Below are 27553 nucleotides of genomic sequence, written 5' to 3'. Positions count from 1 at the left end.
GGAGATTTCTAGATGCCCTGTTGGCAAATCTACCTGCCCTGCTGCCTGACACCTACCCCACTGCCTACCTGCAGACCTAGCCATGAGATTGATACTCAGTGTTCAGCGCTTTCTAGTCGATAAAATGTGGTCAGGGAGGAAGAAATGATACAACGTGGGAAAATCACGCCCTGTGGCGAGGTACCCTCTGATCACTTCAGCACATGTAAATGTCATTTAATTCTTGCAAGCTCGACTTTGGCATTTTTGAGAGAGTCCCAGGATAAGACTCCTGTACCTCAGATCTGTGTAGCTGATGTAAATTGTGATTACCGAACTGGAAGTTGGAGTAATTGGGGCAGACGTGGTAACAAGCACTGAGCACCCCTTCCATCATCAGTGCAATGCCCATGGCATAGAAGAGACCGAAGTGTTTGGGAATCCCGTATTCCTGAAAAAGCAGGAAGCGTGGTCAGTGGGAAGATCCTCATTAGTGACTTTGCCGCAGAACCCGGCACCCGCGCTCTGGCCCTGTGTGGTCCCTTACACGTGATCCATCATCACACCAGATGTCCCTCCTACTTGCAGATCCTGTTTGGAACCATAACCCTTCCTAGCTCCCACCTCCCTACCTGCCCTGTACTCACCATGGCAAAGATGTCCTTGGCTTCCAGAGCTCTTCGATGGAGAATGTCCCGGTGCAAGACTATCAGCAGGAAGAGGCAGCCCAGGAGCACGTGGCCCAGGTTACTGAGAATGTTGTTGAAGGCACTAAGGAGATAGAGATAGCGAGGGAGTCAAGGCATCCGAGAGCTTCAGAGGCTGAACGAAGGCATGGAGGGGCGAGGGAAATCAGCACTGTTTTCCACCAATAACCTTTCCATGAGACTTCAGGACTGAAAATCATCAGAGAGCATCTTTGTCCTGCCTCCGTATTAGGATGCTTTGCTTAGCCTGTGATAATGTGTCTATTTCCTCCCAGGGATGCCTGTTCAGCCTCCCTAACACCCAATGATCCTCTCCTGTCCCGGTGGGCACTGGCAGGGTATGAATCCTAGGAAAGAGAGCTATTCTGCAGATGGGCAGCTGGGCCATTCAGCTAGTTGCGAGAGTGAATTCAAATACATGGACCCATGTTATACATCCATATTCAGCTCCGTAACTGTGAATTTCAGGATAAATGTCAACTGGTCACAGTCAGCAGATTTCTTTCAGAAAACTGAGTCTAGTTCATTCTGGATGAAAAAGCCAGGCTCCCAATTGCCAGGAAAATCCCTCTTTCCACTTCACCATGTGCTGGAGGATGGAGCACAACCTTAGGAGCAGCAGGTCCAGCTATGAGGCCCAAATCACTCACAGTTGAGGGAGCTTCTGCAAGTCCTTGCCTTTCTAACTAAGCCTTAATATCTTTATCTAAAAATGGGAGTAATGAGACTTCTCTTGTGATCCAGTGGTTAAGGCTCCACACTGCCAGTGCAGGGGGCATGGGTTTGATCCCTGGCCAGGGAGCTAAGATCCCAATGCTGTGCAGTGCAGCCAAGAAAATAATTTTTTTAAATGATAATAATAATTAAAAGTAATCTCCTTAAAAATAGCAATAAAACTACTAAATTAAAAAAAACAGTGGTAATAATAAGCATATCTATCTTATGAGGTTGTTTAGTGGATTGAACGTATTTGCAGCTCATGCCCATAGACAAGGGTCATCACAGCTAGGGACCTGATATTTTCAAACACATCCCACCTTCTCCTTAGCAGATTATTCTTAGGGCTGTTTCCTGAGCTCCTCCCCGACCCACCCCCCTCATACAGGAGTGGGAGAGGAATACCTAGTCTCAAATCCTTGATTTCATTGCCCTTTACCCTTGATTAGGGCTTCCCTGGTGGCTCAGATGGTAACAAATCTGCCTGCAGTGCAGAAGACATGGGTTCAATCCTGGGTGGGGAAGATCCCCTGGATAAAAAAATGGCAAGCTCACTCTAGTATTCTTGTCTGGGAAATTCCACGGACAGAGGAGCCTGGCGGGCTATAGTCCATGGGGTCCCAAAGAGTCAGACACGACTAAGCAACTATACTTACTTTTTGATTGAGGTAGTTTTCCACAATTGTTTCTAGTATTTTTTTTAAATACACATTTCATACTACATTACACAAAAAGGCATCTCTCATTGCCTCATGGGCAACCACAGGACTGGGCTTACCTCAAGACACCCAAGGGGTGAGCACAGAGGAAGTTGTAGAAGCAGATATCCTGGTTGCCAGTGACGTTGACAACCTGTAAAAGCAAGAGCGAGAAGAGGAGACGCTGTCTGTCTCCATCCCCTGAGCCTGAAATCACAGAAAGCAGGCGACAGTGCTTGCAGTGATCAACTGTCAGAGATTTACAGTGTAACCAGTACTCCTTCTCAGCAGGGCATGAGTCATTACCTCCAGCCTTTACACAGGTACAGACACATTTCATTTAAATGCTACCGTCTTGCTTTGAACTCAAATATTCTGTGTCCCTCATTAGGTGGCCAGACAGAATTCAACTGAAAACATTTCCTTTGTTCTTATTGTAAAAGGATTCTGAAAGGATGTTAACTCTGGGGCCTGCCTAGCAGGACTGTCACAGTACATCCTATTTTCTAGATGAATCTTGGGAGGGTAAAGAGCTGTCCCATCCTTTGTATTGAATTGATAACCACAGGGCAGGTGGACATAAGGAGATATGTGGTCAGTTTTCCATATTTATCACTATCATTAAGAACCCTCCTATACCACAGCTGTATCTTCCAACAGAGCCCCAAAGTATTCAGAGAATATTTAGAGTATAAATTATGGTGCTCAAACCTTATAAAGTCCTTGTCCTCATCATGTATTAAGTATGGAGTTGGTGAAATATTATTAAACTGTTGACACTCTAATGTGGGTGTATATTGGAATCACAAAGAGTTTCATCAGTATTGATGCCTGATTCCACTCTGATCTAACTGCTGTGGGGTACAGCTTGGACACTGGTATCTTAAAAAATCTCACAGATGATTTGAACACACAACAAAGTTTGAGAGCCATTGTATTAGAAACACCTTTAGCCTGGTGCTATTCTAAATGGGCTTTTTCATGTATAATAGATCCTAGACAAGATCATTTATGTGACCTGGACCTTAGGATTCTACAAAGGTACAGTGGGGATTCTCAAGCTGTTTTAATTATTGTTTTTTTTTTTTTTAATTCTGATTGCCTTTACAAAATCTGTTTATTTATTTTTCATTGCAAAGGACCTTTGTTGCTACACAGGGGCTTTCTCTAGTTACAGCTAGTGGGGGCTACTCTCTATTTGCGGTGTGGGCTGCTCATTGGGGTGGCTTCCCTTGCTGTGGAGCATGGGCTTCAGAGCACAGGCTCAGAGGTTGTGGCACACAGGCTTAGTTATTCTGTGGCATGTGGGATCTTCCCAGACCAGGGATCAAACTCATGTCTCCTGCATTGGCAGGTGGATTCCTATCCACTGTGCCACTAGGAAAGTTCTTTGTTTGTTTATTATTTATTTTATATTTCCTTTTCTTTTAATATTTTATTAGTGAAGCTGTTCTTACTTTTACAAAAAATATTTACCCTCAATGACGGGACACCGGCTAAATTAGACATCAGGTTTCTTTGTTTTGGTCTGGAACTTTACCCATCATCCCACAATGATCAAAAGTTCAGACTGGTTAAACAATAGACATAGCTGACAGACACCAAGACTAAATGAGTGCAAGGTAATAATTTCAGACTGGTAGACAAAGTAATACAAGAGGTCTGTGATAAAACATTGGGGAACTAGATTTAAAGCTCAAAGACGACCCAATGGGGAAATCCTGTGGGAATCCGAATGAGAAATTAATTCTTGGACAGAGCTCTTTATACCTTTCTCTGTAAATTACAGCAAAGGTCTTTCTGTGCTGTGTGAAAGCTGGGATTTGGGGGTCTGAGGCCGCACTTACTGTTTGGTAGGTGATAACCAGCTGGATCACAGGCAGTGCATAAAACACAGCAATGGTAATGATGTTCCTATGCAGACAAAAGGAACCAGAAATGGTTATTTCCAAATTAACAATGGAATTTTTGCTTTTTAATTTTTTTAAAGTATCTTTCCACCCCATAACTGCCTGCTTAACTCACCAAAGTGATTAGACACTGATTACATGGTTCCTGTTTCTCCAAACTTCCTCTCATACAATCATTTGCATAACAGTGTAAATACTACTTCTGGTTTAAGGAAATTATCAATAAAGGCCTATCTCTTTAGGATATCATTAGATTAAAAATGATCAGCGAGCAGGTAATGGGTGATGGATCACACGAAGGGGATGTGGCTCTCTTAGCTACCTCTTAGTTCCAAAACACTGGTCCCACTATGCCGTGGAGTTCCACGTGACCCCCACTGGGTGGCTCTTGTTTCCCTCTAGCATCCGTGTCCAAGTAAAAGGTCATCCTTCCAGAGAAAAGAATGAGAGGAGCTGCCACAACTGTCTGTCAGGGGTTTCTGAGGGAAAAGAGGGGACCCAGCCAGGCACCTCAGACTTTCTGCCTGGAAGGTGGTCCTGGAAGGACCACCACCTCTGTGTGGTCCATTTATCGCAGGTCTATTTATCATTGGCTGATGATATCATCTTCCCTCAGGGTGATTTCTAGCTACCGGGAGGTGCTCTAGGCATCTCATCCCAGAAATCACTGGCTCTCCCAAGGGTAAGTCCTGGTGAGAGAAGAGGGAATGGTTCCTGTTTAACATGCCTCCTGGAAGATAGTTTTAGTATCTTCCTGGAAGAGGATTTAGTGTCTCCCTAAAAACACGGGATTCCACTACTGTTCTTATTTATACTTTGTATTTATTTCATTTAGGACTGGTTGCCTTTGATTGTGTTTTGTTTGTTTGTTTTTCCTATGCATTGTGACTTAAATCCTTTAAACACCTCTATGTGTGTCTCATTAAACACTGAAACCTGTGATTTGGTTCACTTATATGAATCACGTAAGTTCACTGTGGCTTTTACAAAGAAAATTTTAATTTTACTAAAGAGAGCCATAGTCCTTCTCATCATCTACTCACCAAAAATAAATCTTATACTTTTTGCTGACAATTCTTCGGTCCTTCCTGGACAGATCTGACAGGTAAAGGAACATCTGGGATGCCAAGTAAAAAGAGAATGCAAAACTGTACTTGGATGTCTTGCATAAAATACAAAGAAGAGCTTTACATATTTCAGTTTAATCCCTCATTAGGGATTAAAATGATTAAACAAGACTTTTCTCATAATTTTGCTTTTCCTAGGATGCCTTTAAAAATCCTAGTATTTCCCTTGGCTTTAGGGAAAATGGCTGATGTGAGAAACCCAATGGGAATCTTGAATACTTCTTAAATTTCAAGAATTGGTTTCCCAGTTTTCAGAGATGCCCACTGTGTGATTCTTGAATTACAGAGTTGAAACCATACCATTCACCTTCATGTCGCTTACTGGGTACAACATAGTCTGATACATATGAATCAGAAAGAAATGAGCTTTTACTCCTGAAGCATTTTATGTCTGGAACCAGGGCGTTTTTCCAAGTACACCCTTCAGTGAAATCTTTTCTTGCACCTGGTTGGAACCCTTCCTCATCTTTGTCCATAATCAGCCACCTCAGACCCATGAACATTTTAGTGCTCTGTTCTCTTTACTGCTGTCACTTTTTCCCTCCAGAAAGGAGTGTTAATTAACTGAGTATTGCTTTTAGTAGCTAGTTAAGCTTTATCTAAAAAGCCCCCTGTGAAATTTGACTCCCCCTGAAGAAAAAAAAATATATATATATATATAAAGGCAATTGAGGCATTGTTGAAGTTGTATTTGACTCCTGAACTTTCTGTCCTCTGGAGGGTGTGGCCAGGCAGAGAGAGGTACCTTGGTGCGGATGATGTTCTTATCGCTCTCAATGTCTGGCATGGTGTCAAAGTCACTTTCCTCCACGGAGCTGTCAGTGTCTGACTGGCATGGCTGTCTACCATCAGAGGAGGATATTTGCCTGCCAGGACTGGAGCTTGACTCATCTGAAACAGAGGAGACTCTTCTGCCTTCCCAAGCTGAGAAGAACCCATGGAACCCATCTCGCTCTCTCTCTGCAAAACACAGTGCTGACTCATTCTTAGACACGTTGTGTGGGTAAAAACCAACTCCTTACCCACAACACATGCTCTCTCAATTCTTCCTCAATGGACTTCTGACTCTCCTATTTTTACATTTAAATCACCTATTTCTAGGGCTGAATACAAAATATAAAGGCATCTTCTATGTTAACTCTTTGGATGCAAAGATAATGTGCTTATATTTCATGTTTCATACTTTGAAATATGAACATAAATATATAAACATACACATGCATGTACTTATGTATAGCATCTACCACATGTATATGTAAGCACCTACATATCCGGCAGCTATACATTTCTCATGGATAAGGTATCTGTACACTGAAATCCCCCACATGCCGTATCTGTGATTATATAATGAAAACCACATTTCAGGAAGAATCCTTGTGTTCCTGTGAATGTTTCTGAGAGCAGATGGGAATTTGTGCAGCTTAATGAGCACATGAGCCAAGCCTACCTTCCACTTTTATTTCTTCTGTTCAGATGGTTAAAGAAAAAAAAACAAAACCCTGTTCTTGCAGAGCCAGAAATAAGTCTCCGGCGCTGAGCCCACATGCTTCTCAAAGTTACAGAAGAACAGGGCAGGAATACAAGATTCCCAGCCCCGCTATACTGACAGCTTAAAGCACACCATTCATAGACCTGTAAGCATCATGGAAGTGTGTGGAAGCCTCAGTGCCCTCCAATGCTAGCAGGACAGAGATCAGAATTCTGTCCCCTTCAGGCCACTTAAGCAGCCTGGGGGTTGCCGTGTGAGTGACTGGTGGCAGTGAGCAGGTTCAGTTATGAAGTTAGCCCAAATGGAGGATTGCTAGGCTTCGGTCATGTTCACCTGCTGCACAGCCTCATCTTCTGAGCGCCCTTACTCCTCTGAAACCTGAGAATGAAACAATGGGTCAACTGATGTTGGGCTCCCTGACATCAGACTCTTGACGCATTTTCCACACCCTAAACTCAGTCTGGGTATGAAAAAAAACCCACAGGAGTTGACAGCAATGGTCCCAGAAAATTCTGCTTGAATGTGGCTAGCAGACTCAAGAAACAGATCAATAGAACCAGAAAAAAAGCTGGAAGGAAACTTCCAGATCACCCAGTCAATTAATCTTATGTGATGACCGCCTTGCCCACTTTCACAGTTATTAGTGGCTGGAGGGTCACTTGTATCCTATTCTTGGGAGAATCAGGAGACACTTCCATGAATGGACTCATTGTAAAAATACCTATTGCCCCGTAATTGCTCCCTTCAGGGGTACTGGCAGCAATGGGATTTGACACCGACATATTTCCAGAGCCTGTTAAAAAGAAAAACAAAGAGGCAAACACTTGTGTCTAGTTGCTAGAATGAAAGGACACGACTTTAAATAGTTTGATTTTCTTTTCACTCTAATATAAGGAGTCTGCAGGGCAATTTTATGGTCTGCAGGCCAAATCTAGCTCGCCACCCGTTCCTGCATGACCCTTAAACTAGAAATGGTTTTAAATTTTTTAAATGGTTGGAGGAAAATCAGAAGAGCAATACTATTTTATGACAGGTGAAATTTTAGATTTTAAGTGTACATAAAGCTCTACCGGAACACAACCACTCATTTGAGTCTGGCTATGGCTACTTTTGGCTATCAAGGCAAGGAGAAGCAGTTGTGACAGAGACTCCATGGCCTGCAGAGCCTGAAATATTTACTATTTGGCACTTTCCAGAAAAAAAAAAATGTTGCTGATTCCTGCCTAACAGTACTGCAGAATCATAAGGAGTGTGGGTCCTGGAATCACTGTGAGAAAGGTCACCCCTGAACATAAACACCAGAAATAAACTTCTGTGATTAAGGCACTGTAATTCAGAGGTTTATTTGTCACAGCCATTAGCAGTACCCTAACTGTAGGCAGGATTAGCCCTGACAGGAAAGAAATTACTGCACTCCTTGGAACAAACAATAGTGACTACAGGAGCTATGTACAGGAATATGGGTTATTTGGGGCATAACACAGAGATGGAATGGACTTCCCTGGTGGCTCAGACAGTAAAGGATCCACCTGCAATGCAGGAGACCTGGGTTCGATCCCTGGGTCAGGAAGATTCCCTTGGAGAAGGGAATGGCAACCCATTCCAGTATGCTTGCCTGGGAAATCCCATGGACAGAGGGCCCTGGCAGGCTGCCGTCCATGGGGTCACAAAGAGTTGGACACGACTGAGCGATGAACACTTTCACTTTTTTTCAGAGATATAATAGGCGTGTCTGTTGCCGAATGGCTGTTGGCAGTGAGAGAAAAATATTTCTAAGATGGTACTCCTCAAACTATTCCAGTGAGGTTTGGAAAGCCCCAGAGAAAGCTGCCTCCTAAGCTTCTCACTGGTTTTTTGAAAAGATGCTCTTCCGTTGAGTTTGTCCACTTCTGAGAATTAGGAGGAGCTGAACAAAGAGAACACAAACAAGGGTGCAGGCATCTAGGCAGTTTCTCTGACTCTGACTTAGTGCCACAATATTTCTGGGAGCCACCGTCATCTGTGAAGACACCTGAGAATATTTCTCTGCTGTCTCCTAAGCTTTGTCAGGGTCTGGGATGTTGTCAGGCTGGTGGGAATTTCCATCATGTGTCTTCTTCCTGAGAGGTGAGATTGCTTGTATCACACTAGGGGTGAAGAAGTCTGTGAGTTAACTAGTCAGTGTCTTGTACTCTTGCAGAAAAATCTATTTTCAGTGAAGACATGTAAGATAGTCTATATCCTCATTGCAAATATATTTCCATTTCTTCTTTGAAAATATCATCTGTATTCTTTACATTAATGCTACAGTATGCAACACACGTAAAAGAACCAAAAGCCTCAGACAATTCATTTGTTTGTCACAATTAGCTCTTTTCATCCAGCTTTCAAACTTCATTCCCACTGGTGGACAGTAAAAACATTCATAGTTTGGGGAGCCAATCTGTAGGCTTCATCATGTTTTCACTCTTTGTGGGCCTATTCCTTTCCTCCATGGAGAAAAATAATTAAATCTTAAGTTCAAAACATTTAGCCAGTGATGAGGAACAAATCAATAGCCTTGGAGACTCAATTTCCTCCCTCCTTTTGGTAGCCTAGCCAAGAGCCAGCTCAGTTGGACAGCAAGGCCTCTGGCTAATGCAACATTCCTGGCAGGCAAAGCTATTCCCAGGGCTCTCACAATGGACTTTGGCATTGTTCCTAGGCTTGGAGACTCCTTGATATAGTTCTTACTATTTAGAGAGAGTAGATGTTCCTTGGCTTTTCTTGGGCTTACCCATAAATATGTAACATGGTATCAACACCATCTGTGCTTTTCATCCAACTTCAAGGCAAAGAAACAGGTTACTTTCAGACTCTTAAGAGTGAGAGATTAAATCTTTTGAGCACAGTCAGAGTATTATGGGAAGATGCCATGTACAGTTTGACCGACTCTCCTTGGCCAAGGACAGCTTTGGCTGTAGTTTGGGCAGAGCGCTTTGCTGCCGCCACTACTGAGAGTAACAAGTAGTATTACCACTATTACCACCACTGCTGGTGCTGCTCCTCAGGCTTCTATACTGTTGCTGCGCTTGCTGCTGCTACGACTTCTGTCACTACTGCTGCCTGACGTAGAGTGTCTGACACACAGTAAGCTTTTGATAAACGTTAGGCAGCAGTGGTGACCCTGGTGTGTGTCAGACACTCCTTTAAGTTCTTTCCAAGAATTCATTCTTTTAATTTTTCAATAACCTTGTGACATGGGTGCTATTACTATCACCATTTTAAAGATGACAAAAAGCAGGCTCAGACAGATCAAGTCATTTGTCCAGCATCACTCACATAGTGGATACATAATGGTTCATTGCACTGATCTCAGTTAAAATTTATCTTCTTAATTGAAAAAAAAAGGAAGGGATTTTCCTTTAACATATGAATACCTGGCAGTGAGTGTGTTGCTTTTATAGTGCTCATTTTTCAAAAGAGACAAGGAGTTGAGGCATATTTGCATTTCCACTCATATATTCAAAAAAGGTATCTAAGCACAATATTTGATTTTTAGTTGGGATGCTGCTGCTTGCCTGTAATTCCGTATAGTCTTCTTTCTATCAAGGTCATTCTGTGTGGGGCGGGGCAGGGGGCAGGCGACTCTCACAGAAACCACCATTCTGGTCTCTTCCTTAAATGATGTAACCTTCACATTTCCCTTAGTAGCTTTCACATTTTTCCTCTTTTCAAGCCTAAATTCCCTTCTTTTAATCTTAACTTAGGTCCTTGTTTACAGTGTAATTAAAAAAAATATTACATGTGCAAATAGTGAAAATGATACTAAAATCATAAACCGCAGGATTTCAGGTCTTTTCTGTTCCCAGGAAGCCCTCTGGTATGGGAAATAGATGCATGCGTAGGATAATGCTTGAGTTCCACTGTGGCGGGGGGTTAAAGTGGTCTGTGGGAGGCAAAAGGTTTTTGTGTGTGTGATCAAAAGAGGCAAAAAAAAAAAAAAAAACGAAAACTAAAATCAAAGCAAGAGTGCAAACAAAATCACTGTTTTGTTAGGCAACAACTTCACTAAAAAGAAAAAGCCAGCTGTGTAGGTTTGTTCAGACTTGGATCGTTTCTGCTCTCTACTCTGCCTCACAGCTGAGCAGGACCTGGTTTCAGTATAGTCCCCAGTCCCTTGCACTCCAAAGCAACCACAACACCAACAGTTCTGTGATGGACAAGAGCATCAAGATTTTCATTTGCAGTACAATTGTTTCAAATCTGTGCACTTTTATATGCACAATTAAATAGGAGATTGGCCAACATGGGATTACAATATTCTGTTAACTTTTCTAATGTCTAGAAAGGCAAAAACCAAAGCACTGCCTCCCAAACTTCAAATGTGATCGATGCTCCCAGAAGGCAAGCCATATTTCTGTTTAACTGTATGGTATATAGAAAGCAGAATTAAACACAATATACCAGCTTATAGGACAGACTGAGATGTTCTGGCTGGGAATAAGCAAACATATAAAGTTGTGAATGAGCTCATCTTAATGAGGAAACTTGTTCTGGTATGTTTTTCTTTACACGTGAGCCCTTTGCCATCTGTCTGCTTTGCTAACTTAGAATAGGATAAGCTTGCCTGCCTGCCTTTTATATTAATTGCTCCATGTGAGGGGAAAAACTTCATTTCATTTTGAGCAGGCTTGACTCTTTCAGGGATTTCACATTTATAACTGTCCTGCCCCCTTCTGTCTCTAGCCTTAGAAGGTTGGAAGCTAAGAAGGAGTCAGAAATGATGTCAATGAGCTGCTGTGAGGTTTCATTTTTATGCCAGTTGGCTCCCTATTCCAGCTGGTGTCGTGTTGTATTAACATGTCAAAAGTTGAGGAGAAAATAAGGAAGGCCACCCATCTTTTCAAGGGTGTAAAAGTAAAATTCCTCTAGAAGAAACAAACAGGCAAGCAAAATCAAGGAAATTTGGAAAAATCTATCAGCAAGTCAATACTAGAGCCTGAGACCCGTTACCACAGATTCTGAGGATGGCTTGTGCTCCCCGACTCCTCTGCACTCAGCACACTGCTTGTCTTCTCCCTTCCAGACCCTGCTCTCTGCTGGGAGGCTGATTCAGTAATAGCTCCGTCCAGGGAAGGATCTGATTGGTCATTTGGTTCCTCAGTCTACAGACTTGTCAGGTTTGTCCAGCTCTCCTACTTGAGAAAGTACCCTCCTCTTAGGCTGCACGCAGCATCATGGTGACAGCTCACGTGTCCCAGAGGCCTGCAAGTGATGCTTCATCTGTCTCTCTTTCGAGGTGGTAACTGAATTTCTGTGCAGGCTCTTTAACAGTGATGTGAAGTGTAGGGTTTCTCCACTGACAGAGTCCCTGAGTGAGAGAATGATAGTTGCTCGGGCGTGTCTGATTCTCTGTGACCCATGTACTGCAGCCTGCCAGGCTCCTTTGTCCCTGAAGGAAATGTTTCTAGAACACAGAGGCTTGCCTGGTGCCCCTCAGATGACCAGAGAGACCCCTGTCTTAAGTGACAATGGAGAATACGAGGTCCATCCAGTCACACCACAGTAATCACGCCCCTTCTCGCCCGAAGCTGCTCTTTATAAACACTATTTCCACTTCATCTGGGCCCCAGGGTCTTATCTCCTTCTTATTCCCATGAAGTATGAAAGAAATTCTTTTGCTTTTTTAGTTCAGTTGGAGCCAGTGTCAACATTTTTCAAATAAGACTTACAAACTGCAGGATAAATCAATGAAAAACAAATGCAGGGGAGCTAACAGATTTTCCAAATGCAGCCGTCCTATTGTTACGTAATTAAGAGATGCCAACCGTTTGGCGAATTGTAGGGACCTGGCTCCATTTCCTCCACCTCAGGCACACCTAAGGTGAAAGCATCAGGCCCAGTTCCTCCGATGTCTAACTCCACATTGACTGAGGCAGCCAACAGGCCAAGTCTAGTGGGATCCCCTCTTTCAGACTCTGCTCCTAGCATTTTTTTCTAGGCTCTAGCCCCCAGGGCACTTCCTGTATCTCTGAGCTCAGTTAAACTTCATGTAGCCCCTGTGGGCACACTGATCCTGGCCCTTCTGTATCCTTGCTCTCTGTATCCTTGCTCTTCTCCAGAATTTCCTCCCCTGAATCTCTCACATTAGTCTACAGGTAAAACCCCTCACTTGCTTCTGTCTCTTGCTCCAGACTGGTTTCTCAGTGATCTGCTTCCTACGATTAAGAGTCACTAACTGGTTCTTTCCTAGGATGGAGATTGTCTTCTCTGCTCTTTTTTGCAGCACCTGAGTCTTGTCTCACCAGTGGTCATGTGTCGTCTTTCCCCATAGCCTCTCTGCATGACAAAGGTTCCTTTCGTGCATGCGTGCTCAGTCGCTTCAGTTGTGTCTGACTCTTTGTGACCCTATGAACTGTAGCCCACCAGACTCCACTGTCCATGGGATTCTCCAAACAAAAATACTGGAGTGGATTGCCATGCCTTCTCCAGGGGATCTTCCTGATCCAGGGATGGAAGCCATGTCTCTTGCATCAGCAGGCAGGTTCTTTACCTCTAGCGCCACCTGGGAAGCCCACAAGGTTCCTTTCTTCCTCCTAATTTCAAAGCCCTTTGGCATGAACATCTCTATTTTCTAACTAAGCTAGGATTTTGTTCCTGTATTCTCACCTGTGCCTGGCAGCCCACATTTTTAAGTCAGTGATTCTCAGTTGGGGGTAGGAGTAGGGGGAACATTTTGCCCCCAAGAGGACACTTGACAATGTCTGGGGATATTTTCTGTTGTCACAAGGTGGGAGTGTATTCCTGAATTCTAATAGATGGAGGTGAACAATGTGGTTAAACATCCTACAATGTACAGGGCAGCTCCCAATGACAAAGAATCATCTGAATGTAGTGTCAACAATGTTGAGTTTGAGAAACCCTGATCCTAGAGAAGGATAACCTAACTCTAATTCTATAAGCAGGCTTGACTGATCTTAGGTAAATAGATTCCTTTGCAGTGACTGGTTTAGAAATGAGTGTATGATCCACTCTAGGCCAATGAAACATGAAAGACGCTTTTAGGTGCTTCTGAAAAAGTCCTTCCCTCTGGATGTTGTCAGTGAGGACCCACCTCACCACCAGCACTGGGGGAAAAGCAGAACCAGGGGAATGGCAGGCAAAAGGACCTGAGCCACTGGATTCAGTGAATCCTGAAGCCTACCTTTTTGCTCAACTTTCAGGGAGAGGAGACACTCTTTATTGTTTAAGTATGTTTGAGATAAACTTTGTTGTTACCTGTAGCCACCGGAATCCAACTGATGCATCTTTATTTATTTATTTTTTGGATCACTCTTTCATTTCTGCTTGCCATCTGAAGGGTACCTCTAGCCCTGAGCTAATTTTCAGAGCCTTCTTGATCTTGTCAACACTAAGTAACTCATGCTGATTTAGGCTTTTTAGAAAATAGGACACATAAAAGGTACCCAACTTCCAGTTATAAAATATAAGTCCTGGGGATGTACTGTAAACATGGTGACTAGAGTTAATAATAATGTATTGCATATTTGAAAGTTGCTAAAGAATTGATCTTAAAAATTCTCACCACAAGAAAAAATTGTGTGGTGATGGATCATCTTGGGCTTCCCTGGTAGCTCAGACGGTAAAGCGTCTGCCTTCAGTGCAGGAGACCTGGGTTCGATCCCTGGGTTGGGAAGATCCCCTGGAGAAGGAAATGGCAACCCACTCCAGTACTCTTGCCTGGAAAATTCCATGGATGGAGGAGCCTGGTAGGCTACAGTCCATAGGATCGCAAAGGGTAGGACACCACTGAGCAACTTCACTGGTGGTGATGGATGTTAATTAGATTTCTATTGGTGATCATTTTGAGTCTATACAAGTATAGAATCATGTTGTACACCCAAAACTTATACAGTGTTACATGATTGGTTCTTACTAGCTCTGCTTTCTGTAGAAAGACTACAGATTAGACCACTCAGGGGGGATGGGAATCAACAGAGGATTTGGAAATCACAGAAGTCAGAGAGACAGAAGTACCAGATGGGATGTTATCTTTTACTTGACATCAGTTTGAATTGAAACCGGGGTTTTTCTTACCATCACTGGAACCAAAGCTTCCATCAGTGGATTTTCTCCGAAACCTGCAGACAAGACATACACATGTTCCTAAGACAGCAAAACCTCAGCGTTTTACGTTTGTTCCCATAGACTTTGTTGCAGATTTCTCTGCTGGGATCTCAAATGGGCCTTTGGATGTACAGAAAACTCTGACACACTGCTGGTAGAATTGTAAAATGGACCAGTCACTTTGAGAAATCATTTGGCAGTTCCTCAAAAAGGTAAACCTAGAGATGCAATATGACCCAGCAATTCCACACCTAGGCACATACATGCCATTTATTTCCACATTCATTTATCTTCAGATCATTCACATGCCATAAAATTCATCCTTTAATGTGCAGAATTCAACCAATTTTAGTATGTTCACAAAGTTGGGCAACCATCACTATTCTCTATGTCCAGAACATTTTCATCATCACCCAAAGAAGTCTCAAACAATAGCAGTCACTCCCCATTTTCTATTCCTCCCTGCCCCGGGGAACCACTAATGTACTTTCTGCTGCTATAAAATTGCCTATTCTGGATATTTCATGTATAAATGGAATTATATTGTATGTGGTCTCTTTGGCTTCTCTCACTTAGCATAATGCTGTGTGGTAGCATGAATGAATACATGAGTCTTTTTTAAATGCTTAATTTTATTGGAGTACAGTTGATCACCAACTCGATGGACCTGAGTTTGAAAGAACTCCGGGAGATAGTGATGGACAGGGAGGCCTGGCGTGCTGCGATTCATGGGGTCACAAGGAGTCGGACACGACTGAGCAACTGAACTGAACTGAACTGAACTGATAGTTGATTTATAATGTTGTACTAGTTTCAGCTGTACAGCAAAGTGATTCAGTTATACATATACATACATTCATTCTTTTTTAGGTTCTTTTCTCATATAGATTATCACAAAATATTGAGTAGAGCTTCCTGTGTTATACAGCAGGTCCTTGTTGATTATCTATCTTATGTATAGTAGTATGGGTGTGTCCATCCCAAGCTCCTGATTTATCCCTCCACCCCATCTTTCCCCTTTTGTAACCAGAAATTTCTTTTTGATATCTGTAAGTCTGTTTCTGTTTTGTAAATGAGTTTCATTTATACCTTTTTTAAAAATGAATTCCACATAAGAGTGATATATAATATTTTTCTTTCTCTGTCTGACTTAGTATGATAATCTCTAGGTCCCTCCATGTTACTGCAAATGGCATTATTTTGTTCATTTTTGTGGCTGAGTAATATTCCATTATATATGTGTGTGTGTGTGTATCACACACACACACGCACACACACATATACCATATCTTCTTTTTTCATCCCTCTGTTGATGGACACGTAGGTTGCTTCCGTGTCTTGGCTATTGTAAACAGTGCTACAATGAACATCAGGGTGCACATATCCTTTTAGATTATGATTTTCTCTGGATATATGCTGAGGAGTGAGATTGCTGGATCACATGGTAGTTCTATTTTTTCTTCTTTATTTTTTAAGCTATGAAAGTATGATAACACATTTATAAGAGACTCCAAATATACAGAACAAAGTTACATATAGTTCCACTATATATTACAATTATTTCTTAAAGTAGGTCAATTAAGATTTTTAGTTGGAGTTTCAACATCAAACTCTCAAAAATTAATAGAATGTATAGACAGAAATGTAAAAGGAAAAATCCCAGAGGGATGGTATGGGGAGGGAGGTGGGAGGGGGCTCAGGATGGGGAACGCATGTACACGCGTGGCAGATTCAAGCCAATGTACAGCAAAACCAATACAATATTGTAAAGTAATTAGCCTCCAATTAAAATAAATAAATTTATACTAAAAAAAAAGAGAAAAATATGGAACACTTCACGAATTTGCATGCCATCCTTGCGCAGGGGCCATACTAATCTTCTCTGTATCGTTCCAATTTTAGTATATGTGTTGCCCAAGTGAGCACTGGTAGTTCTATTTTTAGTTTTTTTAAGGAACTTGCATACTGTTCTCCATGATGACTGTATCAATTTACATTCCTACCAACAGTGTAGGAGGGTTCCCCTTTCTCCAAACTGTCTTCAGCATTTCTTGTTTGTAAACTTAAAAAAAAATATTCATTTGACTGCTTGGAGTCTTAGTTGCAGCACTCGGGGTCTTTTGCTGCAGTGCACAGACTCTCTAGCTGTGGTGAACGGGCTCAGTAATTGTGACGTGGGGGCACAGTTGCTCTTCAGCCCAATCAGGGATCAGACACACATCCAGGGTGTTTGATGCGTGTTTGATCCCTAGTTGCATTGTAGGGTGGATTCTTAACCACTGAAGCAGCAGGGAAATCCCTATTGTTTGTAAACTTTGATGATGGCCATTCTGACTGGTGTGTGTTGATTATCTGTAAGTAATTTTGATTTGCATTTCTCTGATAGTGATGTTGAGCATCTTTTCATGTGCTTTCTGGCCATCTCCATGCCTTCTTTGGAGAAATGTCTATTTAGATCTTCTGCCCATTTTTTTGACTGGTTTTTTTTTTTTTTTTTGGACATAGAGCTGTTTGTATATTTTGAGGATTAATCCCTTTTTGGTCACTTCATTTGCAAATACTTTCTCCCATTCTTTGGGTTGTCTTTTTGTCTTGTTTAGGATTTCCTCTGCTGTGTAGAAGCTTTTAATTAGGCCCTGTTTATTTTTGTTTTTATTTTTATTCCTGTAAGAGGTGGATCAAAAATAGACTGCTATTTATGTTAAAGGATGGTCTGCCTATGTTTTTCCTGAGTTTTATAGTGTCCAGCTTTACATTTAGGTGTTTGATCCGTTGTAGTTTGTGTGTGTGTGTGTGTGTGTGTGTGTGTGTGTGCACAGTATTAGAGAATGTTCTAATTTCATTCTTTTACATGTAGCTGTCCAGTTTTCCCAGCACCACTCATTGAAAATACTTAAATCTTTTTATGGCTGGATAATCATAGCTATTGTGTGGATATACCAAGTTTATTTGTTTATACTTGATGTACACTTCGATTGTTTCCACATTTTAGCTATCATGAATAGCACTGCTATGACTATTTGTGTGCAATTTTTTGTGTGTGGATATATGTGTTAAATTCTCTTGGGTCTATATCTAGGAATGGAAGTGCTTGATATGAGGTAACTTTTTTAAGCTGTTTTCCACTGCAGCTTGATAGCAGGAACTATTTTACATTCCCACTAGCAATGTAGAAGTTTCTAATTTCTCTGACATCATTATCAACTCTTGTTATTTTTCCAGTAAAATTTTTTATTGTAGCCATCCTAGTGGATATAATGTGATATCTCATTGTAGTCTGACTTGCATTTCCCTGATGGCTAATGATGTTAAACATCTTTTCATATGCTTATTGGCCATTTATATATTTTCTTTGGAGAAACATCTATTTAATTTAAAAAGGCCCTTTTAAAATTAGGATATTTTTATTTTTATCATTGGGTTGGAAGGATTCTTAATATAGTTGTGGTTACTAGACTATTATGGATATATGATTTGCAAACTTTTTTTTACAATTTTTTGTGCTGTATTTTCACTTTCTTGATAATGTTCTTTAAAATAAAAAGTTTTAATTTTGATGAAATCCAACTTACCTATTTTTTCTTTTGTTACTTTTGCTTTGGGTGTCATATCTAAGACATTATTACCCAATCCAAGGTCACAAAGATTCACTCCTGTATTTTCTTCTAAGAATTTTATAAATTTGACTCTTTTATTTAGATCTTTGTTCTATTTAGAGTTTACTGTTTTATATGTTCTCAGGTAGTGCTGAAGCTGAAACTCCAATACTTTGGCCACCTGATGCGAAGAACTGACTCATTTGAAAAGACCCTGATGCTGGGTAAGATTGAAGGCAGGAGGAGAAGGGGATGAGAGGATGAGATGGTTGGATTGGCATCACTGACTCGATGGACATGAGTTTAAGCAAGCTCTGGGAGTTGGCGATGGACAGGGAGGCCTGGTGTGCTGTAGTCCAAGGGGTCGTAAACTGAGCGACTGAACTGAACCGAACTGAGGTAGAGGTACAAGTTCATTCTTTTTCATGTGGAAGCCTAAGTGTCTCAGTATTATTTGTTGAAAAGAATATTCTTGTTTCATTGAATTGTCTTGGTATATCCTTGTCAAAAATTAATTGACCGTAAGTGTAAGGGTTTATTTCTGAACTTTCAATTTAGTTTCATTGATCTATATGTCTTATGTCAGTGCCAGAGGTTTTTTATTTTTAATATTTATTTATTTGACTGCACTGGTTCTTAGTTGCGACACCTGGGATGTTTTAGTTGTGGTGTGCGAACTCTTAGTTGAGGCATGTGGGATCTAGTTCCCTGACAAGAATCAAACCCAGGCCCCCTGCATTGGGAGTTCAGAGTCTTTGTTCTTTTTGTCATGATTGTTTTTCCTATTTGGGATCCCTTGCATTTCCATATGAATTTTAGGATCAGTTTATCAATTTTTGGAAGAAAGTCAGCTGGAACTTTCATAGGAATTGTGCTGAATTTGTAGATCAGTTAGAGGAATATTGCCACATCTTTTAGTTTATATCACTGCTATAACAAATTATCACAATATTATGGTTTACAACAATACACATTTATTATTTTCAGTTCTGGATGTCAATTCTAAAATGAATCTTATGTGGCTAACATTAAGATATCAGCAGGGCTGTATTCCTTCTGAAAACCCCAAGGAAGAATCCATTTCTTTGCCTTTTCCAACGTCTAGAGGTAGCCTGCATTCCTTGAGGCATGGCTCCTTCCCTATCTTCATATATGTTACTCTAACCTGGCCTTTCCTCATCATATCTTCTACTTTGACTCTCTTGCCTTTCTCTTATAAGGACCCTTGTGATTACATTAGAATGTATAATTACAGTATACATTACACAGATAATCTAGGATAATCACCATAATTTTATCATATCTGTAAAATCTCTTTTGACATGTAAAGAACATAGTAACAGGTTCTAAATATTAGAACAGGGACATCTTTTGGGGGCCACTATTCTGTCTACTATACCGTTTTAACAATATTAAGTCTTCTAATTCATGAGTACAGGATGTCTTTTTATATATTTAGATTTTCTTTAATTTCTTTCAAGGATGTTTGTAGGTTTCAATGTACAAGTCTTATATTTAATTTGTTAAATTCTTTTCTTAAGTGTTTTTTTTTTGATGCTATTGTAAATAGATCATTTTCCTGATTTCATGTTTGAATTGTATATTTGCTAGTGTATAGAAATACAATTGATTTCTGTATATTGATCTTGTATCCTATAATTTTGGTAAACTCAGGCTTTCTTTTTAGAGATAATGAAAGTTAGATAGTGGTGATGGTTGTGTAACTATGAATATACTAAAACCACTGAATTTTTAAAAAGGAGTAGATTTTATAGTCTATGAATTATATCTTAATAAACTCACTAATGTGTTTGTTCTCTAGCTGAAGTTTTTTTTTTTTAATTATTAATTGCTTGCCTCCTTATCTGTCTTCCCTTTGTACAATGTAAGTTCTATTAGAGAAGGTATCTTGACTGTCTTCTTCATCACTGAATCCCTAACCTTTGGGACAGGGCCTGGCACCCAGGAAAGGATAAGTAAATATTTGTTGAGTCATATCATTAAGGAGAGCAGTTACAATTGGGTCTGATGAGTCTAGGTGGCAAATGAGGCTCTAGTGAAGTCCCTCTAAAAAAAAGCAAGTTTAGTGATATTAACTAGCAGCAATTATACAAACTGATAAAAGATGATTGGGTTTGTATTAATTGGCTTTACCCACATTTGCCCTAGGTTTTGGAGCTGATAAAATTCTTTATTAGAGAAGTTCAGTGATTTACAAAGCTAGTGTGAGGCAGGCAGTATATAATAAATAAAATAGAAAGAGTAAATGAGAACTATTCTAGATTGGTTGAAAAATGGCTATACTTCATCTTGTATTCAGCCCATTCAATCAAAAATGGAGTCTGTACCTTCACTTCTTGCATCTGGACTGGGCTTATCACTTGATTTGACCAAGGACACCAAGGGGGAAGTGATATTGAGCCCCTTTAAAGCCTACACCTTAAGGAAGCCCTGCATTTTTGTGCAATTTCTCTTGAAGATACAATAAACCAGGGCTTGACTGCTGGAGGATGAAGGGCAAAGTACACCTGAGGCCAGTCTGGAAGAGCCAGTGCTTCTCTAACCTGCCCAGTAATTTCACATTATGACCACCCCAGCTGAGATCTCTGAAATCTAGTGCATGCGTGCATGCTAAGTCACTCAGTCATGTCCGACTCTGTTCGAGCCTATTATGGACTGTAGACCACCAGGCTTCTCTGTCCATGGGATTCTCCAGGCAAGAATACTGGAGTGGGTTGCCATGCCCTTGCCTCCAGGGGATCTTTCCGACCCAGGGATTGATTCCATATCTCTTTGTTCCTGCACTGCAGGCAGGTTCTTTACCACTAGCGCCACCTGGGAAGCCCCTAAGCCTAGTCCAGAGTCCAAATTAGCAGAATCATCCAGTTCACCCATAGATTTATGAGCAAATATAAATATGTATTGCTGTATGCCATTGGAGTTTTTATGGTTGATTTCTATGCAGTGTTATTGTGGTAACAGATAATTAATACAGGAATCAACAGAAGGACAAGTAATCAGTATTATGCAGTTTAAATTCAATGTCTGGCAGGGTGACTGAGAGGACGAATGAGAGACATGGATGCAGTCAGTGCTTGACTCAGAGTATCATTGCAGAGGCTCCATAAATACTTGTCAAATGAACTGTAGCTTGGAGGTGGGAGGGGGATGGAGTTGAGCCAAAAAAACATTTAAAAAAGAAAAAGAAAAAACAGAAAAAAGCATAAAAACACTTTGGGTTCTGAGCTCCCTGAGGACAGGAGCCAGGTCTGTAATCAATGTTTTCACCCGCATCTCATAGCATGTGCTGCAAACACTACAGGTATTGGTAACAAGGAACAGGAGGCTCAGCAAGCAAATGGTATTCTGCTCCAGGACTGGCTTCGCTTGCTTTTGTAGAAAACTTTGTGATTTCTGCTCGGTTCAATGAAGGAAGAGTTCTGTTAGCATTTTCTCTCATTCTGTTTCCCTAGTTAGATGCCAAGTAGTTCTTATGTCTCCAGATCTCTATTTTCAGTTTGCCTGTATTTGGAAAGATTCTATGTCTGTGCAGCTGACTGTATAGCACAGTAATCTGGGGCAGCCAGAGGTTTCAATAGAGCCTTAGGCCGCAACTTTTAAAAACTGTGTTCACTTCAGCAGGCTGCATAACAGCTTTAGAGAGATTGATATCCAGTTATTAACTTAATTTTTCTGTCGGTTGTAGTGTTGATTATGTCTGCTAGGTAACTAAAGAGGTAAAATCCTATTTTCTAAAATCTAAAACATCAGAGGTAGAGACAGTTGTCCTAAGAGAGGCAGAAAAGATGAACTTCTTTTTCCATGACACTAGAACTCATCTGAATCAAAGTTGGCAGCTTTTTGGACCCTTTTTCAACTGAATCCATGCTGGGGTGCCAGGCTTTGGATCTGGTCTCCTTAATCAGGACTACCCTTCCTCACATGCCCTGCCCACTCCAGTCCCATCTTGACCAGCTTGCTTTAAGAGCTAAGACTCTGGAGCCAGACTCAGTTCAGTTCAGTCGCTCAGTCGTGTCCAACTCTTTGTGACCCCATGAATCCCAGTTCGACAGGCCTCCCTGTCCATCACCAACTCCTGGAGTCCGCCCAAACCCATGTCCATCGAGTCGGTGATGCCGTCCAGCCATCTCATCCTCTGTCGTCCCCTTCTCCTCCTGCCCTCAATCTTTCCCAGCATCAGGGTCTTTTCCAATGAGTCAGCTCTTCACATCAAGTGGCCAAAGTATTGGAGTTTCAGCTTCAGCATCAGTCCTTCCAATGAACACCCAGGACTGATCTCCTTTAGGATGGACTGGTTGGATCTCCTTGCAGTCCAAGGGACTCTCAAGAGTCTTCTCCAGCACCACAGTTCAAAAGCATCAATTCTTCGGCGCTCAGCTTTCTTCACAGTCCAACTCTCACATCCATACATGACCACCAGAAAAACCGTAGCTTTGATTAGACAGACCTTTGTTGACAAAGTAATGTCTCTGCTTTTTAATATGCTATCTAGGTTGGTCATAACTTTCCTTCCAAGGAACAAGCATCTTTTAATTTCATGGCTACAATCACCATCTGCTGTGATTTTGGAGCCCAAGAAAATAAAAGTCAGCCACTGTTTCCACTGTTACCCCATCTATTTCCCATGAAGTGATGGGACCAGATGCCATGATCTTCGTTTTCTGAATGCTGAGCTTTAAGCTAACTTTTCACTCTCTTCTTTCACTTTCATCATGAGGCTCTTTAGTTCCTCTTCACTTTCTGCCATAAGGGTGGTGTCATCTGCATAGCTGAGGTTATTGATATTTCTCCCGGCAATCTTGATTCCAGCTTGTGCTTCTTCCAGTCCAGCGTTTCTCATGATGTACTCTGCATATAAGTTAAATAAGCAGGTGACAATATACAGCCTTGACATAGTCCTTTTCCTATTTGGAACCAGTCTGTTGTTCCATGTCCAGTTCTAACTGTTGCTTCCTGACCTGCATACAGGTTTCTCAAGAGGCAGGTCAGGTGGTCTGGTAGTCCCATCTCTTTCAGAATTTTCCACAGTTTATTGTGATCCACACAGTCAAAGGCTTTGGCATAGTCAATAAAGCAGAAACAGATGTTTTTCTGGAACTCTCTTGCTTTTTTGATGATCTAGCCAGACTGCCTGGGTTCAAATCCCATCTCCTTCATTTAGTGGCTGTGAATTCTTGGTCAAATTACTTAACTTCTCAATACCTCAGTTTTCTTAACTGTCAAATAATAATAATAATAATAGTACTTACTGTTGTTGAGATTTAGATGAGATAATCTACTTAGAAGGCCCAGTGCAGTGCCTGGCATAGAGCAAGTATTTGTTCTATGTTAGTGGTTATGATCTAATCAATTAGTTGAGCTGATAACCAGTTAATGTATATATATTTTCCAGGTGTATTTGCCTGTAGACTGGTGTTTTTATTTTTAACATTTTTTATTTGAAAATATTTTTAGAGAAGCCATAAGAATGGACTATAGAATCCCCACATATTGTTACCCAGATTCACTTATTGTTAGCATATTACTCCCTTTGCTTTACCATTCTTTGTCTCTGGGTACATGTGTGTGTTTTCATATATGTGTGTTAATCACTCAGCCGTGTCCAACTCTTTGCGACCCAATGGACTGTAGCCCGCCAGGCTCCTCTGTCCATGGGATTTTCCAGGCCAGAATACTGGAATGGGTTGCCATTTCCTTCTCCAGTTTTCATTTATATGTATATATAAATTTTGGGGGGACAATTTGAAAGTAAATTGCATATGTCATCAATTTTTATGCCTAAATACTTCCAAAGAATAAAGATAATCTCTTATATAATCACAGTGTAATTGTCAAATTCAATACACTTAACACTGATATGATATTCTTATCTTGTCTGTATTACAGTTGTGTCAATTGATCCAATAATGTCCTTTACAGCATATTTTTCATCTAGTAAAAGATCCGGTCTGAGATCGGGTATTGTCTTTAGTCATCATGTATCTTCAGTCTCAGTCAATCTGGAACATTTCTGTAGCTAATTTTTGTCTTTTGTGACACATTTTAATAGAATGTTCAACATTTTGAGTTTGTCTAGTTTTTTCCTCATGATTATAGTAAAAATGGGCATTTCTGGCTGGAATACTACACAAGTGAGGTTGTGTCCTTTTCAGAGTACCACACCTGGAAGTGTCCATCTTCCTGTTGGTCATATTAATATTCATCACCCTGTCAATCATCCAATTTCTCCTCTGTATGGTTAGTACTTATCCCTTACAACTTCCAAGCTTTTTGTGGGGAATCACTTTAAGGCCATGCAAATATCTTGATCCTCATCAGATTTTCCTCCTAGCTTTAGTATTCATTGATGATTCTTAACCTGATCTATGCAAAATACTGATTTTCCAATTCTGGGACTCTCTCCTTATTTACCAGTCAGTGTTTGGTGTTCTGCCCTAGGCAAGGGTCTTCCCTCCTATGTCAATATTTGCTAATGGCTCCTTTCCCTAATGTGGAAATGTTTTAGTAATTTTGTTGAATTCATTGAATGTATATATGCAAGTATTTAGGTCCTTCCTTCCCTCCCTCCTCCCCTCCCTCTCTTTTTTTCCTTCCTCTCTCCCTTGTTGATAAGGATTCATGAATTTCTGTTTTTCTCAATGGTTTGTAATTCACTATTCTCCTTAATAATTTTGGTGCTCAAATTGGCCCAGATATGGTCAATGGTTTTTGAAGTCAGTTTCTCAGTTGCACAGCTTCATAAAGGTGAAAGAGGGATTCATTTCAGAGGTAGGCCTGTATCACTGAGAAGTTGTATTGCTGTGGTAGCTGTGAGGTGTTTCTACAAATGAGGTTAATCTTTCCCAATAATCTGAAAACTCTACATTGGCTTTGTTTACTTTAGATGCTCAAGAGGAGAGAGAACATTTGTTTATTGTACCTCCTGCCATTCCTTTGCAGTTGTTTCACAGAGACCAGGACAAACTATGGAATTCTCAAGTTCAGGCTTGTTCAGAAATACAAGGAAAAGACTGCAACTCTTTTTCACTGGGGGCGCCAAACTCTTGGGAAGGGAAATTTCCTTGGTCAAATTACAGCATGATTATCTCCTTTTTTCCGGTCAGGGAATATTTTGACTGTAAAATTGATGCTGTAACAGTAAAAAAAGCACCTGGAATATAGTGTCACAGCATATTTATTACTCTTGGCACTTATTATACCACAAGATTTATTTTAGCCATTAATTCTACTTTTTGATGGAATGTTCAAAGCTGTTTCTAAATCTCCATGTTAGGTAAAACTGATTTCCTACATTCCATAAGATCTACACTGAGCACTTTCTGTTCTAAAAAATACCCAAGCTGCCTTTCTGTTGAAGTTTCACTAACTATGAAAATAGCTATCACTACCAACACTTACTCTGTGTAGGACATTGATATAAACACTGCAGTTATACTGATCTGAGAGGCAAATTATTGTCTCATTTTACAGATGAGGAAAGTGAAGTACAGAAACATTAAGTAACTTGTCCAAGATCACACAGTGGCTAAGGTAGAACTGAATCCAGTCAGTATGACTCTAAAGTCTAATGTGCTAACTGCTAAGCAGAGACAGGTGAAGGGGGTTGACATTTCTTTAAGCTCTTGACATACCTGATATAATGAATGAATGCAACAAACAGGCATCCCAAGTAGAAGGAGAAGAAGATGAGGAAACTGAGAAGCATGGCTTTCACATAAACGGATCCTGAGGGAAGAGAAATCGCTCTGGTCAGGATGTCCTCAGGAGAAAAGAGGACCGTGTTTGGGACAGGACAGCTTAACAGGCCCATCTGCATCATGCTAAGCCACTTCAGTCGTGTCCGACTCTGTGCAACCCCATAGACAGCAGCCCACCAGGCTCTGCCGTCCCTGGGAATCTCCAGGCAAGAATACTGGAGTGGGGTGCCATTGCCTTCTCTGCATCTGCATCATACCCATTCTTAAATTCTAAGATAATCCCGTTCAAAGCAGGGAAGCTATTGGAGGTCACCTAGTCATTGTCCATAAACGTCTGCCTTTCACAGTGATGACTTCCTCAGGCAAGCTGGGAGGGACTTCCTATACACAAAATCATAACTGACTTCCCTTTCTTTCTGTTAGGAATTTAACAAAATGCTTTGATTCTCTCTTCTATCTCTAAGATAAACGTTAGTTTTCTTATGATGTTTCTCTGGAAGGATGACATTAGCACTGAATGACATGATCTCCTTCCTGACAGGAATCTCTCCACTGAATGCTGGTACAAGGAGAAGAGGGCAGCAGAGCATGAGGTGGTTAGATAGCATCACTGACTCAATGGACATGAATCTGAGCAAACTCTAGGAGATGGTGAAGGACAGGGAAGCCTGGTGTGCTTCTGTCCATGGGGTCGCAAAGAGCTGGACACAACTTAGTGACTCAAAATAACAACCAAAACTGACCTTTACTGGAAGGAACAATGGTGACTTGAAGGTTCTTTGCACGTTGTAGATTCCAAGTCTGGTTTTCCTTTTCTGGTAAAAAAAGAACAAAGCACAATGGGTCAGATACTATGTTCCTGGCCTCTCATCTGAACAGTTGTTTAAAAACTATCCAGGATGAATTCTTCTTGCTAAATTTTCTTTTAGCAAGAGCTATATGAAAACCAAACCACCAAACCTTCAAACCATCTAATACTCTTTGGTTAAAACTTTCCATTTGACCTTGGTTTGGGTGCATTTTGGTAGCACTAAGTGACTTAATTGAGAATGTAGCCTCATTTCTTAAATGAAGAAGTCTTGACCTTTCTGCTCATATCACGTATGACTCAATATATCATGGAAATCTGAGGAAAACAGCTGCAAAAATAGAGAGCTCCTTCATCTTTTGGTTTGCATTTTTCTAGCCAGTGAGAATTTGTTTTTCTTATATAGCCATTGAAGGATTTGTAGTTTACAAAAACATTGGATGTTGGCAAAACTCTAGAGCTATGTAACTAAGAAATTAAAGAATATATGAGGAGGCCCAAGCGGGAGGGGATATATGTATACATTCGGCTGATTCACATTGTTGTTTAGCAGAAACTAACACAACATTGTAAAGCAAATATATTCCAATAAAAATTAAAACAGTGCTTAAAAAAAGAATACATGAGAAGATTCACCTGAATACCAAGAGAACACTGTTACACTCAACAGTAAACACTCTCCACGTTGGTCACATATGGCCCATCAGCTGTTGAGG

At 40.9% G+C, this 27553-nt stretch overlaps 2 protein-coding genes and 1 non-coding gene across 5 annotated transcripts in view; 1 reads left to right on the top strand and 2 right to left on the bottom strand.

Moving 5' to 3' along the window:
* USF3 (upstream transcription factor family member 3) overlaps positions 1-18736 on the top strand; it is a 103091-nt gene extending 84355 nt beyond the window's left edge. Inside the window, exon 8 of the mRNA XM_070369464.1 lies at positions 18457-18736. The gene's annotated coding sequence lies outside the window, so the exon portion shown is untranslated. The remainder of the gene's footprint in view (positions 1-18456) is intronic.
* Positions 1-27553, bottom strand: part of SIDT1 (SID1 transmembrane family member 1) — a 113958-nt gene that overhangs the window by 29829 nt on the left and 56576 nt on the right. For all 3 annotated transcript variants that reach the window (XR_011463995.1, XM_070369472.1, XM_070369482.1), the window contains exons 8-17: positions 26773-26844; positions 25964-26057; positions 14686-14729; positions 7349-7420; positions 5884-6029; positions 5055-5128; positions 3949-4015; positions 2182-2255; positions 627-750; positions 313-430 (exon numbers count right to left, since the gene is read on the bottom strand). Coding sequence is in view for 2 of the 3 variants with exons in the window: in XM_070369472.1 (XP_070225573.1) it covers positions 313-430; positions 627-750; positions 2182-2255; positions 3949-4015; positions 5055-5128; positions 5884-6029; positions 7349-7420; positions 14686-14729; positions 25964-26057; positions 26773-26844 (885 nt within the window). In the remaining variant the exon portion in view is untranslated. The remainder of the gene's footprint in view (positions 1-312; positions 431-626; positions 751-2181; positions 2256-3948; positions 4016-5054; positions 5129-5883; positions 6030-7348; positions 7421-14685; positions 14730-25963; positions 26058-26772; positions 26845-27553) is intronic.
* LOC138989580 (U6 spliceosomal RNA) lies at positions 16535-16641 on the bottom strand. Its single transcript, XR_011465848.1, has one exon. It is a non-coding gene; the product is annotated as a U6 spliceosomal RNA (small nuclear RNA).

The sequence above is a fragment of the Bos mutus genome, chromosome 1 (genome assembly GCF_027580195.1).
Source record: "Bos mutus isolate GX-2022 chromosome 1, NWIPB_WYAK_1.1, whole genome shotgun sequence".
Lineage (NCBI taxonomy): Eukaryota > Metazoa > Chordata > Mammalia > Artiodactyla > Bovidae > Bos > Bos mutus.
The sequence above is the reverse complement of the archived record's forward strand: the minus strand, read 5'-3'. Positions and strand labels throughout refer to the sequence as shown.